The 17,553-nt window shown below is 42.1% G+C and overlaps 1 protein-coding gene across 4 annotated transcripts in view; it reads left to right on the forward strand.

Annotated features, from left to right (window-relative positions):
* The window catches only part of LOC126259718 (DNA-directed RNA polymerase III subunit RPC6), a 69,423-nt gene extending 62,214 nt beyond the window's left edge, over window positions 1–7,209 (forward strand). For all 4 annotated transcript variants that reach the window (XM_049956693.1, XM_049956694.1, XM_049956695.1 and 1 more), the window contains one exon: window positions 7,016–7,209. In XM_049956693.1, coding sequence (XP_049812650.1) covers window positions 7,016–7,090 — 75 coding nt within the window. In that variant the 3' untranslated portion in view covers window positions 7,091–7,209. The remainder of the gene's footprint in view (window positions 1–7,015) is intronic.
* Window positions 7,210–17,553: the final 10,344 nt, after the last annotated feature.

Here is a 17,553-nt window from a genome sequence, read left to right on the forward strand (position 1 = left end):
AAATATAACAAACAATATTAGGAAAAATATATCTAAAAACAAAGATGATGTGACTTACCAAATGAAAGCACTGGCATGTCGATAGACACATAAACAAACACAAACACACACACAAAATTCAAGCTTTCGCAACCAATGGTTGCTTCGTCAGGAAAGAGGTTGAATCTAGGAGTAGGGCTGAAGGTGAGGCCTTTGGATAGGACAGAGGTTTCGGATTGGGAGAGAGGTTTGGAGGAAAGGTTAACTACTGAATTAGGGTGTTGTGGTTCCAGATTGTATTGATTAGAATTTTGAGGTTTTGGGGGAATGGAGCTGGAAGTGGGAGATTGAGTACCCCCGGAAACCGTCCTTGTAACCATTGATGCCACTTCCTTATACACAAATATTCCGCACGTCCAGGGCCTCGCTGCGATGGAGCACTTCCTTTCACACCGATCACCTGCCACCCTACCTAAAACCTCTTTCCTCATTACCTTAGCCAGCTTCATCCTGACTCACAACTTCTTCACTTTCGAAGGCCAGACATACCAACAATTAAAGGGAACAGCCATGGGTACCAGGATGGCCCCCTCGTATGCCAGCCTATTTATGGGTCGCTTAGAGGAAGCCTTCTTGGTTACCCAGGCCTGCCAACCCGAAGTTTGGTACAGATTTATTGATGACATCTTCATGATCTGGACTCACAGTGAAGAACAACTCCAGAATTTCCTCTCCAACCTCAACTCCTTTGGTTCCATCAGATTCACCTGGTCTTACTCCAAATCCCATGCAACTTTCCTTGACTTTGACCTCCATCTGTCCAGTGGCCAGCTTCACACGTCCGTCCACATCAAACCCACCAACAAGCAACAGTACCTCCATTATGACAGCTGCCACCCATTCCACATCAAACGGTCCCTTCCCTACAGCCTAGGTCTTCATGGCAAACGAATCTGCTCCAGTCCGGAATCCCTGAACCATTACACCAACAACCTGAAAACAGCTTTCGCATCCCGCAACCACCCTCCTGACCTGGTACAGAAGCAAAGTACCAGAGCCACTTCCTCATCCCCTCAAACCCAGAACCTCCCACAGAAGAACCCCAAAAGTGCCCCACTTGTGACAGGATACTTTCCGGGACTGGATCAGACTCTGAATGTGGCTCTCCAGCAGGGATACGACTTCCTCACATCCTGCCCTGAAATGAGATCCATCCTTCATGAAATCCTCCCCACTCCACCAAGAGTGTTTTTCTGCCATCCACCTAACCTTCGTAACCTCTTGGTTCATCCCTATGAAATCCCCAAACCACCTTCCCTACCCTCTGGCTCCTACCCTTGTAAATGCCCCCGGTGTAAAACCTGTCCCATTCACCCTCCCACCACCACCACCTACTCCAGTCCTGTAACACGATCAAAGGCAGAGCCACGTTTGAAAGCACCCACGTGATTTACCAACTGACGTGCCTACACTGTGAATCTTTCTATGTGGGAATGACCAGCAACAAACTGTCCATTCGCATGAATGGATGCAGGCAGACAGTGTTTGTTGGTAATGAGGATCACCCTGTGGCTAAACATGCCTTGGTGCATGGCCAGCACATCTTGGCACAGTGTTACACCGTCCGGGTTATCTGGATACTTCCCACTAACACCAACCTGTCAGAACTCCGGAGACGGGAACTTGCCCTTCAATATAACCTCTCTTCCCGTTACCCACCTGGCCTCAACCTCCACTAATTTCAAGTTGCCGCCGCTCATACCTCACCTGTCTTTCATTAACATATTTGCCTCTGTACTTCCGCCTCAACTGACATCTCTGCCCAAACTCTTTGTCTTTACATATGTCTGCTTGTCTCTGTATATGTGTGTGTGTGTGTGTGTGTGTGTGTGTGTGTGTGTGTGTGTGTGCGCGAGTGTATACCTGTCCCTTTTTCCCCCTAAGGTAAGTCTTTCCGCTCCTGGGATTGGAATGACTCCTTACCCTATCCCTTAAAACCCACATCCTTTCGTCTTTCCCTCTCCTTCCCTCTTTCCTGACGAAGCAACCGTTGGTTGCCAAAGCTTGAATTTTGTGTGTATGTTTGTGTTTGTTTATGTGTCTATCGACATGCCAGCGCTTTCGTTTGGTAAGTCACATCATCTTTTGTTTTGAGATATATTTTTCCCACGTGGAATGTTTCCCTCTGTTATATTCAAACAATATTAGGAAAATGGTAAGTTACTATTCACTGTAAAGATGACCCGTTGAGTTGCAGACAGTAACAATGAAAAGACTGTTACACATTACAGCTTTTGGCCAAGCCTTCTTCAGCAAATAACAAAAACACACACACACACACACACACACACACACACACACACAGTGCTCTGGTCGGAGCTGCCAGTGGTGGTGGTCGTGTGTGTGAGGAGTGTTTGGTTTTGTGTGTGTGTGTGTGTGTGTGTGTGTGTGTGTGTGTGTGTGTGTGTTCTTTGCTGATGAAGGCTTTGGCCGAAAGCTATAATGTGTAATGGTCTTTTTGCTGTGTTGATATTTCAACCTGAAGTTTCCATTGTTTTGTTAAATATGACTGTTATTTAGCTACGCACAACCGTAGATTAACAGTTAAAACACTTTGTGGGCAGATGAAAAGCTCTCAGTATACCAGCTATGTGGTAAGAATGAAATTTGATGATATTTTTGTGCGAGTCATACTACTTGAGTGTTATCAAACAGTGGCAAATCCAGCATGGAAAACATTCGTCACTGGTTCCCAGCTGATAACATGCATTAAGCTTTATTTAGGCACACAGTATTGGCTGGGTATATGCGTGACAGACAATAAATACTTTAAACTGTGTAAGTGTGTTCTGTGATAGTCAGTGCATATAACTGAGAAACACAGTGTGTATCAGGAAACAAGAATGTAAGCCAAGGAATGTACAAACCTGTATAAAAATTCTCAAAGTGTCAAAACGAAAAACACACTGGAATGGAACTGAGGAGGAGACACTTATTAGCTAGTGGTATCTATCAAAGTTTAGTAGTAGTAACAAAAATACATCGATTGCTACTCACCACAGAGAGGAGGTGTTGAGTAACAGACAGGTGCATTTAAAAGTAGAATAAACTACCAGGCAAAGTCTTTTCTTCAGCTTTGTATAAAAAACACACAACACACACTGCACACTAAGACATTCATGTCCGAGTGCCTAGAGATGGATGTGGCCATGTGTGTGCAGAGAGCGACACTGTGAAACATTCAAGCCTGAGGACGAACTTTGATGTGCCTGTTTGCCGCACAGTGCCTTGCCTATGTGTTGAATAGCAATCTATCCTACGTCTCATTATTCTTTCACCTTGTATTTTCCATTGGCTCTACTTGTATGGAGCTGAATTTCTCTAATTTACTTAGGGAAGAAATAAACTTAATGTTGAGTCAAATAAATATATCTGTGAGATGTGTAATATTAACAAGTCAAACAATATGTGACAGCAATTTTTTTTTATTTTTGTTTAATTGTTTTGTTACAAAGCGTGAAGAAAGTACCTTATAAGAAACCTTTCACTGGCTTTCATTCATAAAGACATGGTTGAAATTCCTGATGTATTGAGATTTGGAAAGAGGCTATGAAAGGCATTCCTGCTGATAGAAAACATTGCATGTCGCTAGGCAATAAACTTTCCAAAAACCAAAGTTTATAAAATATACCAGTTGCACAACATTATGGACACTAAAGAATTGGAGGAGAAGTGGGAAAAATGATCAAGCTGAATTACTTTTCTCAGATTGTCGTCAGTGCATAAGACATTCTCTTGGGACTATTGGCATCATGTTAGCACAGTCCTGGGAGAATGCTATCTGGCCATAGGTGCTTAGTTTATGCAGTGGATTTCAGATGGTTCTTGCTGAAGTAGATAGCTCTGACAGCATTTGCTCTGTTGATTATCATGATTTCAGTACTTTCAGTGTGCTGCGTCAACAACATAGAAGCTTAGTTTACTATACTGAAAACAGTGTCTGTCTTGAATATATTGGCTTCATCTCATCATGGTCTACCCTCTTCAGACATTGGAGATGTCTCCATTTGTTCATACCCTTTTTCCTGTCCCATTGCAAGGATGTACAAGGTCTGTTCAAAAAAATTCTGGAACATTCGTAGTTTCACACCAATGGTGTGTTAGAATGAAACGCAGTTGGCATCCCTGCACATGCCTGTGTTTAATGTGTAACTGCTGGGAGTTTTCTTGTTTTATGTCTGATAGTTATTATACAGAGCTGTATTGAGTAGAATGTTGTGTTGCAGAGTTTACAAATTTTGAGATGGCTGAGTTAGAGTAGCAATGCGCATGCACTAAATTTTGCATGAAACTCGAGAAAACTTTTGCAGAGACACATCAAATGATGCAGGAAGCCTACGTTGAGGAGTGCTTAGGCCGTATTTGGTGTTACGAATGGTTCAAATGACTTAAAAATGGCTGGATGGAATTTCAAGATGACCCTCAATTAGGATGTCCTTCGACATCTAACAACAATGTCAATGAAATTGTGTGTGTCAGTCTAAGACTGACTGTCTGAGAGATTGCAGAAGAATATAACATTTCAGTTGGGTCATGTCATGAAATACTGACACAGCATCTTGGAATGCATTGTGTTGCCACCAAGTTCGTCCCACTGCTCATGAGTCAAGACCAGAAAGACCTTAGCCTTGCAATGTGTGAAGAGCTTTTGGATTGCACAAATGACAACAAGATGTTTAAGAGAATCATAACTGGTGAAGACACAGGGTCTATCGCTATGACGTTGAGACCAAGGTTCAATATTCTCAATGGGTCGGAAAAGATTCTCCTGTACCAAAAAATGCTTACAGGTCAGGTTAAATGTCAAATCCATGCTGATAGTTTTCTGTGACCTTGAAGGATCATGAATTCGTGCCACAGGGACAAACTGTTAATTGATGGTACTATCGACATGTTGCAATGCCTGCGAGAAGGAAATGGCCTGAAATGTGGCAAGACAATTCATGGCTCTTGCATTACGATAACACACTTGCACATTCATCCCTGTTGGTATGTGACTATTGCACAAAAAATGAAATCACTGTCCTGCCTTATTCTCCATACTCTCCACACCTGGCCCTAGCAGATTTCTTTTATTTTCAAATTTGAAAACCCCATTGAAAGGACGGAGATTTGCAACAAGAGATTAGATAAAAGAAATTCACAGACAGCACTTCACAGTCCAGCAAGAGGCATACCAAAACTGCTTCTGAAAGTGGAAATGGTGTTGGGAGTGGTGTATAAATTGTGGAGGAGAGAGTTTTGATGGAGACCATGTACAATAAGTAAAAGACAGCCATAGAAAAATTTGTGGACAGAGTTCCAGAATTTTTTGAGTAGACCTTGTATTCATAATACTGTATGTAGTGTAGGCAGGCACCTCCTTCACTGCAATTAGAAACTAATCGCTGTACATGTGTAATCCAGTGCAATTTCTGACAGAGAAATTTCAATTTCGAAACATTGGTTCTTCCAGTGATTTGATAAACCTTCAATATCATGCATGTGGGTAAACATGCTGAAGATAACGTGGCATTGATAACAGTTTTACACACTTCAAATGTGAAACATGCCCTAGCAAATGTTCTGTGGGTGAATAATTTATAACAAAATTGCTGACTTCTCCTTTTTGAAAGTTACTCCAAAACTTTTGAGACCGCCATAAAATTTGTACTGTTTCATTCCTAATGTTTTGCAATGCATTCTGTCATATGCACTTTAGACCATGCATCCCTAGGAAGAAATTTGATGTAGACTTAATCACTATTGGTGGCTTAAAATTATGCCAACAGATGGTTGATTTCAATTTTGAGAAGAAGTAAAGCACACAAGGCCATACATGGGCGATAAGATAAATATGGAAGCGTTTAGATTCAGAACTCTTCTATAGTGGCTTTTGGTGTAGTTGATAAAGAATGGTTAGGATTCGGGCCCAACTTCAGCTACTTCTCATGAAGCTTAATGCTTATCAGTATAGCAGTTTATGGTTCCTGCCTGCATTCTTAAAGTGTGCAGCATAAAAAATACATTAAATTCTTGTTGGACAAGCGTAATTGGGAAAAATCCTGACTTATGACTCCTTCCATACTTATGGGTCAAATACCAACTTCAAGAAAATTTCTTTTATCAACCAAGGACAGTGATTGTCCAAGATAATATGTGGAGTCTCACCACATTTGAAATTCAGCTAGATGGCAGATAGCACTTGAATAATGTATAGAGCATTACAGTGGAGGTACTTTTGGGTTTAATAACCTCATACTATTGAAATGTACAATAATAAAATAGATGGGTATGGGCACTGCATATCTTTCATGGGAAAGTGACAAAGAACAAGCACAGTCATTGAGGAATATAATTTTAAGGTTCCTCTGCCAGCAGTCGGCATCTTTGTCTGAAGATGATTAGTAGGTGCTCTATCAGAATATGTCAAGTTAAGGAAGAACCATCTACTGCTGATTTTCTTAAATTCAGTTTTTGAATTAGCATTGCTACTAGTACAGTGACATTTTATATGTTGTCATATATTACAAGTTCCGTAAATGTTCTCAGTAACTGCACATACTAAGAAATCAGCAGTGGCCCTTGATCCCAATATAAATCTTTGAACATGTTTGAATACACCTCTTAGGTGACAAAATTGTAGTCTGGTTCTCAGAAAGCTGGTTGTCTTGAGAAACATTGGTTTTGTAAGTTTTTGTATATTGCCAGACAATGAAAATGAAATACTTGCAACATACAAAATTGTGGATGATTGCTGGTTGCTTGTCAGTGGATTAAACACCACAAACTTAACTTCCATGTGACCACCTCCTGTATATAAACCGGACAGAACATTGAGTACACTCCATGGTTACATCATTTGGCATTGGTAGTCTTAATGCAGAGTGATTCATCTGAAAAACGTGCTAAAATGATAAAGTATGTAAGAAATAATGTAAAAGAAGCCAGTGCTTATCTTTCAGATTTGAGAACTAAAAGTTCTTATTTGTTTCAGGTATCACATTTTTGTAACGAAATTGGATCCGTTAATCCAAGAAAGTGTGTTTATATGAAAGAATGGCTGGAGTAATGAATTCCCTTTGCTGTGCTGTAGATTGAAACAGAAAATCCTTTTGAGTGGAAGGAACCAATCATCCTTCTTTGTAAACATTATTGTCTTGTTAATAAAAAATTTCATGAGCTCTAGTACATAGCTTTTTATTAAACCTTCTGCTCTCAATTAACAACTCCAGAAGGGGAAAAATGATCCATTTTATTTCTTTTATCGATATCCTTTTGCAGGAATACCATAAAGAAAGCTGTTGTGATTAAAGGTTAATTAAAAAAAATTGTCTGCCACATGGTATAAAGTTGTAATGAGCAGTCTCTTATATTACTTGTTATTGGAGCTGTAATTTTACTGATACATTGCTTATTGCATAGCAGAATACAAGGCGTAAATGATATCTGGCGATTGTGTGTGTCACTGTTTAGGGAAATGTTACATTTTCATTCCAGAGAAAACTCTTGTTAATCACTTTTAACACTTGTCTCAAACCCCTGAATCCACATTAGTTCGCCAAGAAAACAACATGCTAAGTGTTGCACTCTTCCACTTTGCCATTGGTGAGCTACTGACCTGCTTTGGACCAGTGATCACTGCGATCCTACATTTTGATGACTTGTGCATTTGGTAAGTTCCCAATCTGTAACCTTGGTGAACAGCAGCTCCGAGGTGCCATCCAAAAGGCCTGCATTGGATTGTTCCCCATGGCTTCCAGCTCTTTCCCACAAAAAATGCAAGTTGTGCATTTATGTTGTCGTATGCCAGTCCATATTGACCCAGCACTCTACTTGGGTATCCAGCGCTAGGACATTGTTTCTATTTTTGAGATAGCTCCGTGATAAAAAGCTGACATGGCTGACCTGTACTCACGAGCGAAAGCCTAGCTATGTGTAAAAGCTTATACTCTCTGCTTCCTTGCCCATACTTCGAGTTTGGATCATGCTGCTCTATTCCACATTTACCAGGCCCTTGTCATGTCCCTAAGAGGCTATGCTTGACAGGTTTATGGCTCTACAGCATCTTTGGCTCCATCATTGTGGAGTCAGACTGGCCACTGGTACCTTCCAGACTAGTCCAATAGAAAGCCTTTTTGTCAAAGTGGGTACCTCTCTTCTTCAGTAATGACAGCAGCAACTCTTTCTCCCTTATGCAATCACAATCCAATACAGTCATCCAACCTATCAACTCCTTTTTCCACATGAAAGACATTGACGCCAGCCCTCTTGTGGGATTACAATTGCAATGCTCCTTGAGGCCCTCTGCCAGGACTTATGCCCGAACCCCTTAGAATGCCTTCAGTGACCTTTTTATGTGTTCCTTTGGGATCTTCAGGAGCACCAGGGTGCTACTGTCATTTACACTGACAGCTCTAACACCATGGGTAGGACAGGATATGCTTTTACATCTCCCTCCAGGTACATGTAATGTTAATTTTAATTTTAATAATCAACAGCCTCAGTTGCACCATTTACCTAGAATTAACCTAAGTTTCAGTCATGATAACCCAACCTTCTTCAGAACAACAGTAACTACAGTTTGTCCATAGTGGACATCATCAAGCTAAAACTACAAATCCATAAATTATCGTCAGACTTCAAGACTTACCTGAAACTGCCTCAGCCCCACTTCACGACCGCGATGTGGCAGCCACGAGTGCTGTACTGTGTTCCAGCTGCTGCATCGCGGTCGTGATAGTTTACGGATGTCACCGCTTCCAAAGACTGGGCACTTATTTTGTACTTGTACATTAATGGGGCATTTTCACCTGGTTATATGCAGTAGGTTACACTTACTGATATTGAGAGATAACTGCCAGTCATTACACCCCGCATTTATTTTCTTCAAATCCTCCCCTCATTGATTTGTTCACAACTTTCGTGTGATACTACTTTCCTGTAGACTACAGCATCATTGGCAAACAATGTAATGCCGCTCTCAATACCATCAACCAGATCATTTATGTAAATCGTAAAAAGCAGCAGACCTATTACACTGCCCTTGGGCGCACCTGAAGTTACACTTGTTTCTGTTGAAGTCACCCCATTCAGGACGACATACTGCTCTCTGTCTGTTAGAAAACTTTCTATCCAACCGCATATGTCATTGGATAGACCGTAAGCAAGCGCTTTTTGGGGCAAGCGACAGTGCGGAACTGAGTCGAACGCCTTTTGAAAGTCTAGAAATATGGCATCAACGTGGGACCCAGTATCTAAAGCCTGTTGTATATCATGCACAAAGAGGGCCAGCTGTGTCTCGCATGACCGCTGTTTCCTAAAACCGTGCTGGTTTCTGCAGATAAGCTTCTCAGAGTCTAGAAAGGTCATTACGTCTGAACACAAAATATGTTCCATGATTCTACAACAAATCGATGTCAGTGAAATTGGTCGGTAATTATGTGCATCCGATTTTCTCTCCTTTTTATAGATTGCTATGACCTGGGCCTTGTTCCAGTTTCACGGAACTTTCTGCTGTTCCAATGATCTCTGATAGATGATGGATAAGAATGGTGCTATATTTGTAGCATAGTCAACATATAATCTTACGGGGATACCGCCTGTGCCAGATGCCTTCCTGGCGTCTAAGGATCGTTACTGTTTTACAATCCCAGCCTGTAGATTAACTAGGCAAAATAGAATTAAGAAGGTTGATAAGTAACCAAGTAGTTGTCTGCATGTTACAGGTTTGCACAACAAATAATACAGGTTTCGTAAATGGATAACTGTAAACCTCACAAGCAGATGTCACTTTATGTTTTTTCATAAGTTACTGCTCAAGACTCGACACAGTATTGTCCAGTTACAAAGTGAGGATCTGGTATGACTTTAAATAGTTGTAGAGTGAATGCAATTAGTGTAAGAACTTCCCACACATCATACAGTTTCAACTTAAACTACTCATTAACTATAGAGGACACACACTCCTTTGAATGTGTATTGATATCCCACAATCACAAAGTAAAATCACCAACATGTGTCACCTCATTACATCACAGTTATAATAAGAAAATGATGCAACAGTACTTGAGGGAACAGATCTTCGGCAATTCAGTTTGGAAGGTAGGAGACGAGATACTGGCAGAAGTAAAGCTGTGAGTACTGGGCGTGAGTTGTGCTTCGGTAGCTCAGTTGGTAGAGCACTTGCCCGCGAAAGGCAAAGGTCCCGAGTTCGAGTCTCAGTCGGGCACACAGTTTTAATCTGCCAGGAAGTTTCATATCAGCCCACACTCCGCTGCAGAGTGAAAATCTCATTCTGGAATTCAGTACTGTCTGTGAGATGAAAAACTAATACTCATCTCATGTCAGTTATATTAGGGAAGAACACTGCTCACTACCTCATCAGTCAACATTACAGAAAACCATGGCCCACTAATTCAATACCACTCAAGTCCCTTTGACAGGAAACAAAAATTACTAATTCCGACCAATCTGAGGAGGTAAAATGTGAAAATATGCCAGAAAAGTAGAAGATATGAAGTTATTGGCATAGAGGAACAAGACAAAACACTAGAAAAGGCAAATAAAATATAAATGTATTCATAAAACTTCACAAAAAGGAAAGGAAAATATGCAATGAGTAATTAATGAATTCACGAAGTACAAAAATGGGGTGGCTAGAATGCATTTTGTGGAACAGGGGCACAATTTGTAAACAAACTTCTAACTGGCATTGAACAGTCCACGGAGGTACTGCTGGTCCATAGCGTTAAACGGGCACAGTAATTCGGTGATCAGACAAATTGCCATTGTCAGGTGCGTTAACGATCTCGGCTACTGAGGGCCTGTGGCCGACTTATATCCACTCCCACCACAAGCTATATCCTCTGCAGTCCACGCCCGATGGTGTGTATCACTATAGTTCAATTCTTTTATCTTGGCGGCCCGCGCATGCCCGCCTAGACGCGGGAGATTGCTGCGTTGCCAGTTGCACACGACGCACGCGCCAAGAGAAGCAGCGCCATAGTATAGCATAGTTCGCAAGCTTACGTTTAGGGGGGAGCGCGCAGTTCATGAAGTAAAGCCACCACGGCCGCATTAACCCTTTCGCTGCTACAAAGACGTGCTCCCTGCATTCCGCGCTGTGGGCGATTTTGTCACTGCACTGCTCGCCTGTGCAGACACATTGTGTTCCGACTGCTTTGACACTCTTTATCATTCGATTCCACAAAAACTATTTGGCTCAAAAATTAGATTTTTACCTATCTTCTTGACTGATACCTTCCCCCCATGCCCGCATCTCGTGGTCGTGCGGTAGCGTTCTCGCTTCCCACACCCGGGTCCCCGGGTTCGATTCCCGGCGGGGTCAGGGATTTTCTCTGCCTCGTGATGGCTGGGTGTTGTGTGCTGTCCTTAGGTTAGTTAGGTTTAAGTAGTTCTAAGTTCTAGGGGACTGATGACCATAGATGTTAAGTCCCATAGTGCTCAGAGCCATTTGAACCTTCCCCCCATAAATGACTTAATTTTGTTTCGATGTTCAACGCAGTTATTATGCAGCATTAAATATAGTAAACCATTGCACGAAATTTTGAAGAGTTTGCAGAGGTAAAGTCCATAGATTATACATTCCGGATGGTCGATTTTAGTTGCCACAGTGTTGAGAATGAAATGTGGACAAGATACCTATATATTTCATTTAATTTAAGTACCACATAAGTGTCGTATGTAATATTCAGAAATATTCCACCTTTCGCGACTGTAACAAAAGTTTTACTTACACTGGGCACGTTTGGCTTTACTTTAAAGCACTTCAATCAATCAAAAGGAAGTAGACAAAATACATTAAACAAAACTGTGGACTTACAAAAACATTAGGACTTGAATATACCGTCTGTCAGTGAAGTGCTCAGAGCTATGTCAAATATAATTTTGTGTGTGGCACACACAAACAGCATTTATTTGCTAAAACACTGATGAGCCAATACAAACGTTGAATATTGTGCTACCGCAGCACAAAACTATGAAAGGTGACTTGGCAATGGAGGACACAAAATACAGTCCTCTTATGATGCTTCAAAAGAGAGAAACGCATCTGGTCTAAATAATTCGCTTATTACAGTTGCAGAAGAGGGATATATTTCAATACCATTGGTAAAACTGCGACTGTGGAACAAAAACAAGAAATAGAACATGAATACCATTGTGTATGTGCCATACCTTTTCACCTTTCACTTTAAAATAAAGCCAAACGCGCCCTGTGTAAATACAACTTTTATTACAGTCGCGAAGGACGGAATATTCCTCAATATTACATACGACACCTATGTGGTACTTAAATTAAATGATATTGTTATACAGTAAATATTATATGAAATTTAGGTATCTTGTCCACATTTCATTCTCAACATTGTGGCAACTAAAATCGACCATACGGAAAGTATACGCTATGGACTTTTACCTCTGCAAACTCTTCAAAATTTCGTGCAATGGTTTACTACATTTAATGCTACACATCAAAACAAAATTAAGTCATTTATGGGGGGAAGGTATCAGTCAAGAAGACGTGTAAAAATCAAATTTTTTGGCCAAATAGTTTTTGTGAAATCGAATGATAAGTGTGTCAAAGCAGTGGGAACACCATGTGTCTGCACAGGCGAGAAGTGCAGTGATGACAAAATCGCGCACAGCGCGGAATGCGGGGAGCACGTGTCTGCAGCAGCGAAAAAGTTAATGAAGAGGCAAAGCACTAGAAATTTCATTCAAACGAATAAAAATCGTGAAGTGAGGCACTCCATTATTGCTTTTAAATAAAGAAAATATTAAGCACCGCACAAGGTTTGAATTCGTAACCTTCTACTTGGCATCCCAACACCTTAACCGTTCCGCTATATCGGCTCATCCAACAGAGTAATTCCATAAGGAGTCTAACACGTCACGCAACTACTTATAAACATTGTTGGTATGACTATGAATTACTCACGCTTCGTCGAAGTACAATAGGAAATAAACAATTACCGCTGTTCTTTATTGCGAAAAAGCAGTTCGTGAGATTCAAACAAACACCTTTCCTTGCTATCGCCTGAATTAGGAGTCTTATTGCTTGTTTGGTTTAATTAATTAATAGAATAAGAAGCAACTGGTATAAAGAATGCTTTTTCCAAACTTTCTATAAAAGAAAGTCTGCTATCAAGACATTGCTTTTGTTCTATTACTGTATTTATGACTGAACGTTTCTAAAACTGAAGAGACTCGTCCGTGCTCTGCACTGCAGTCGAGATCTGGCAACGTCGTTCTCTGTTCATTGGCTGACTGTGTTTTCTGACGTCAGATGCGCAGAACGAACCTAAACTCGGCCGCCAAGATATATGACGCGCACTTTAGTCACGGAAATGCTTGTGTCGGCATCTGTGGTGGTGTTGATGTAGTTGCCCTGTCTACCCTGGTCACCAGAGCATTGTGTTTGCTGAGTGTCTTTTTAATTAGACCTCGTGCTGGTTCCCAAGCCTTGCTAACTTTATAGCCGCAGTCCTGATTGACAGGATTATCCCTGGCGCGAATTTCAATGGCTTCTCTAATGACACTGTTTCAGTATGTGCTAAAATTCTGGTACATTCATATTCCATCATGAGTGTCTGACAAACAGTGCCTTGTGACTGCTGACTTGGTGGGATATGTAAGTGTGCTGCTGGTGTTCTTGGCATCGATCTTTGATGGTGCACACTGTTTGTTCAATATATGTCTGGCCACGTTGGCATGGAACCTGATAGACTTTGGCCTTCTGCAGATCAAGGTCATCTGCGACACTCCCCAGTAATGCCCATTTTTGTTTGGGTGGGCAAAAGACAGTTCATACATATACATTTTCAGTATAAACCAGACTTCTCCCAATAGTGCAACAGTGTACACTATAAAGGCTGTGGCTACATCTTCCTTCATAATTTTTTTCCATCTCCACAGTTCTGTAGTGGTGGAGTGAAGAGTGCAGTTAACTTGCCATTCTGAGCATCAGTTTTCCCGGCAAACAGTTATAGGGTGTTCCTATTCTTGAGACAAACTCTCTGCATCTGATGTGGTGTGTACCCAGTGTACTAGTGCTTTTAGTACCCCATTCCTCTGCGCAGGGTGTTTTCTTCCGATACGCATCATGGTCCAGGGTGCCATCAGGTCTTCTCTGAACCCATGACATCAAGGAAAATCCCAGGAGATAAACTGAATACTCTCAAATCTTATTATCATCGCTTACATCTAACTATTAAGAGGAACAGTACCAACAACAGCAGAAATGGTTCATAAAAACACAATCTAGTATAGTAACACATATTAAAACACTATTCTGAATTGAAGTTATAGGTAAAAAAGAGATTAGTCTGGGCTCTCAAATAGGAAAACATCCACAAGGAGAAATCTGCTCTGATGGCAGCACTTCCTGCTAATATGTCGGTACAGTAGCTGCGGCACATAGATGAGGACTGACAGCAGTGGTGTAATATGTGAGGGTGGTGTTAGGTGCAGGGTATGGGGGCAATGGTAGGTGAGGCATGAGCGGTCGGTGGTAGGTGTGGTAGCCAGGCCATAAGCATGCGATGCCCACATGGCTGCGGCTTGGGCTCTGGGTGGTGTGATCGGTGGGCAACACAGCTGGATGGTGGCAACAGCATGGTCCTCAATGTGGACATCTCTGCTGGAAAGCAGTGTGACAGCACAGCCAGTCACACTGCACTCAGCAGTTGGGTGGCACCTGTGGGCGACATGCTGCCGGTGACAGGTGGCGCACCAAGCTTAGGTAAGATGCCTGCATGCTAGGCAAGACGGTGTGAATGGCAACGGCACATGGCGCATTCTCTCCCTTGCCCTCTTCACATCCCAGCTCAGGGTTAGCGCACAGGGACTGAGAAGTTGTGCCTGCTGTGAATGTCAAATGGGGGCCGGCATGCATGCAGTTGCAGTGCATTCCGTGAGGTTCGCCCCCACTGCGGTAGCCTATTCACTAGACTTTGGCGCTGGCCCTGATATGACAGGATCTGGCTGGAAGCATAGCTGGCGCACTGCAGCACTCAGGCTTGGCTCACAACAAAATAACAGTGGCAGATGCTGACCAACCACACAACATCAAATATGAACTGAAGGTGGCCAGCTGCCCTATGACCGAAAGGTGGTAGTGGATTGTGATGCTGACACCAAAGTGCAGATGGTTGAGTGGTGAGGACTTGGAAGTGGATGTCCAGGGCTGATATTAAATGGGAACAGGAAATTGGACAAATTCAGAGAATATGTTTCAGTATACAAGATACATGTTCCGCAATCCATCATATGGTGCGTGGCGGAGGGTACCTCGTACCACAACTAGCATCTTCTCTCCCTGTTCCACTCCCAAACAGAATGAGGGAAAAATGACTGCGTATGTGCCTCTGTACGAGCCCTAATCTCTCTTATCTTATTTTTGTGGTCTTTCCACGAAATGTAAGTTGGCGGCAGTAAAATTGTACTGCAGTCAGCCTCAAATGCTGGTTCTCTAAATTTCCTCAGTAGCGATTCATGAAAAGAATGCCTCCTTTCCTCTAAAGACTCCCACCCGAGTTCCTGAAGCATTTCTGTAACACTCGCGTGATGATCAAACCTACCACTAACAAATCTAGCAGCCTGCCTCTGAATTGCTTCTATGTCCTCCCTCAATCCGACATGATAGGGATCCCAAACACTAGAGCAGTACTCAAGAATAGGTCGTATTAGTGTTTAATAAGTGGTCTCCTTTACAGATGAACCACATCTTCCTAAAATTCTACCAATGAACCGAAGACAACTATCCACCTTCCCCACAACTGCCATTACATGCTTGTCCCACTTTATATAGCTCTGCAATGTTACGCCCCAATATTTAATCGACGTGGCTGTGACAAGCGCTACACTACTAATGGAGTATTCAAACATTACGGGATTCTTTTTCCTATTCATCTGCATTAATTTACATTTATCTATATTTAGAGTTAGCTGCCATTCTTTACACCAATCACAAATAATGTCCAAGTCATCTTGTATCCTCCTACAGTCACTCAACGACGACACCTTCCCGTACACCACAGCATCATCAGCAAACAGTCGCACATTGCTATCCACCCTATCCGAAAGATCATTTATGCAGACAGAAAACAACAGCGGACGTACCACACTTCCCTGGGGCACTCCAGATGATACCCTCACCTCCGATGAACACTCACCATCGAGGACAACGTACTGGGTTCTATTACTTAAGAAGTCTTTGAGCCACTCACATATTTGGGAACCAATCCCATATACTCATACCTTAGTTAGGAGTCTGCAGTGGGGCACCGAGTCAAATGCTTTCCGTAAGTCAAGGCATATGGCATCCATCTGGTAGCCTTCATCCATGGTTCACAAGATATCATGTGAGAAAAGGGCGAGTTGCGTTTCACAGGAGCGATGCTTTCTAAAGCCGTGCTGATGCATGGACAGCAACTTCTCTGTCTCAAGGAAATTCATTATATTCGAACTGAGAATATGTTCGAGAATCCTGCAACAAACCGATGTTAAGGATATTGGTCTGTAATTTTGAGGATCCGTCCTTCTACCCTTCTTATATACAGGCGTCACCACCGCTTTTTTCCAGTCACTCGGGACTTTACGTTGGGCAAGAGATTCGCGATAAATGGAAGCTAAGTAAGGAGCCAGTGCAGTAGAGTACTCTCTGTAAAACTGAATTGGAATCCCATCAGGACCTGGCGATTTATTTATTTTCAACCCATTCAGCTGCTTCACAACCCCGGGGATGTCTATCACTATGTCCTCCATACGGGAATCTGTACGAGACTCAAACGGTGGTATGTTTGTACAATCCTCCTGTGTGAAAGATTTCTCAAATGCTAAATGTAAAATTTCAGCTTTCGTTTTGCTGTCTTCCGTTGCTAGGCCAGACTGATCAGTGAGTGACTGGATGGAAGCCTTCGACCCACTTACCGATTTTACATAAGACCAGAATTTCCATGGGTTTTCAGATCTTTTGCTAAGGTATGACGGTGGTAGTGGTTGAATGCTTCGCGCATTGCTCTTTTTACAGCAGCACGAATCTCTACTAATTTTTGCCTATCCTCATTCTCCCGATCTTTTTTGTACCACGAGTGGTACCTGCTTCCTGAGCATTCTCCGAATTGCGCTGTTAAACCACGGTGGGTCTTTGCTGTCCGTAACCCACTTTTTCGGCATATACTTGTCCAAGGCGTGATTTACAATGTGTTTAAAATTTGCCCATAATTCTTCCACATCCATCGTACCGGAAGTAAATGAAGTCGATTCATTTACTAAGTGGGATGCTGACAACTGCTTATCTGCTCTTTCTAGTAAGAATACTCTCCTAGCCTTCTTGACCGACTTTTTAACTTTCGTAACCATAGTCTTAATGACAACATCATGATCACTAATCCCTGTCTCTACACTGACATCGTTGATGAGGTCTGGTCTATTCGTGGCTACCACATCTAAAATATTTCCATTACGCGTTGGCTATCGATTTAGCTGCCCAAGACAGTTTTCGGATAATGT

Source organism: Schistocerca nitens, chromosome 5 (genome assembly GCF_023898315.1).
Source record: "Schistocerca nitens isolate TAMUIC-IGC-003100 chromosome 5, iqSchNite1.1, whole genome shotgun sequence".
NCBI classification, from domain to species: Eukaryota; Metazoa; Arthropoda; class Insecta; order Orthoptera; family Acrididae; genus Schistocerca; species Schistocerca nitens.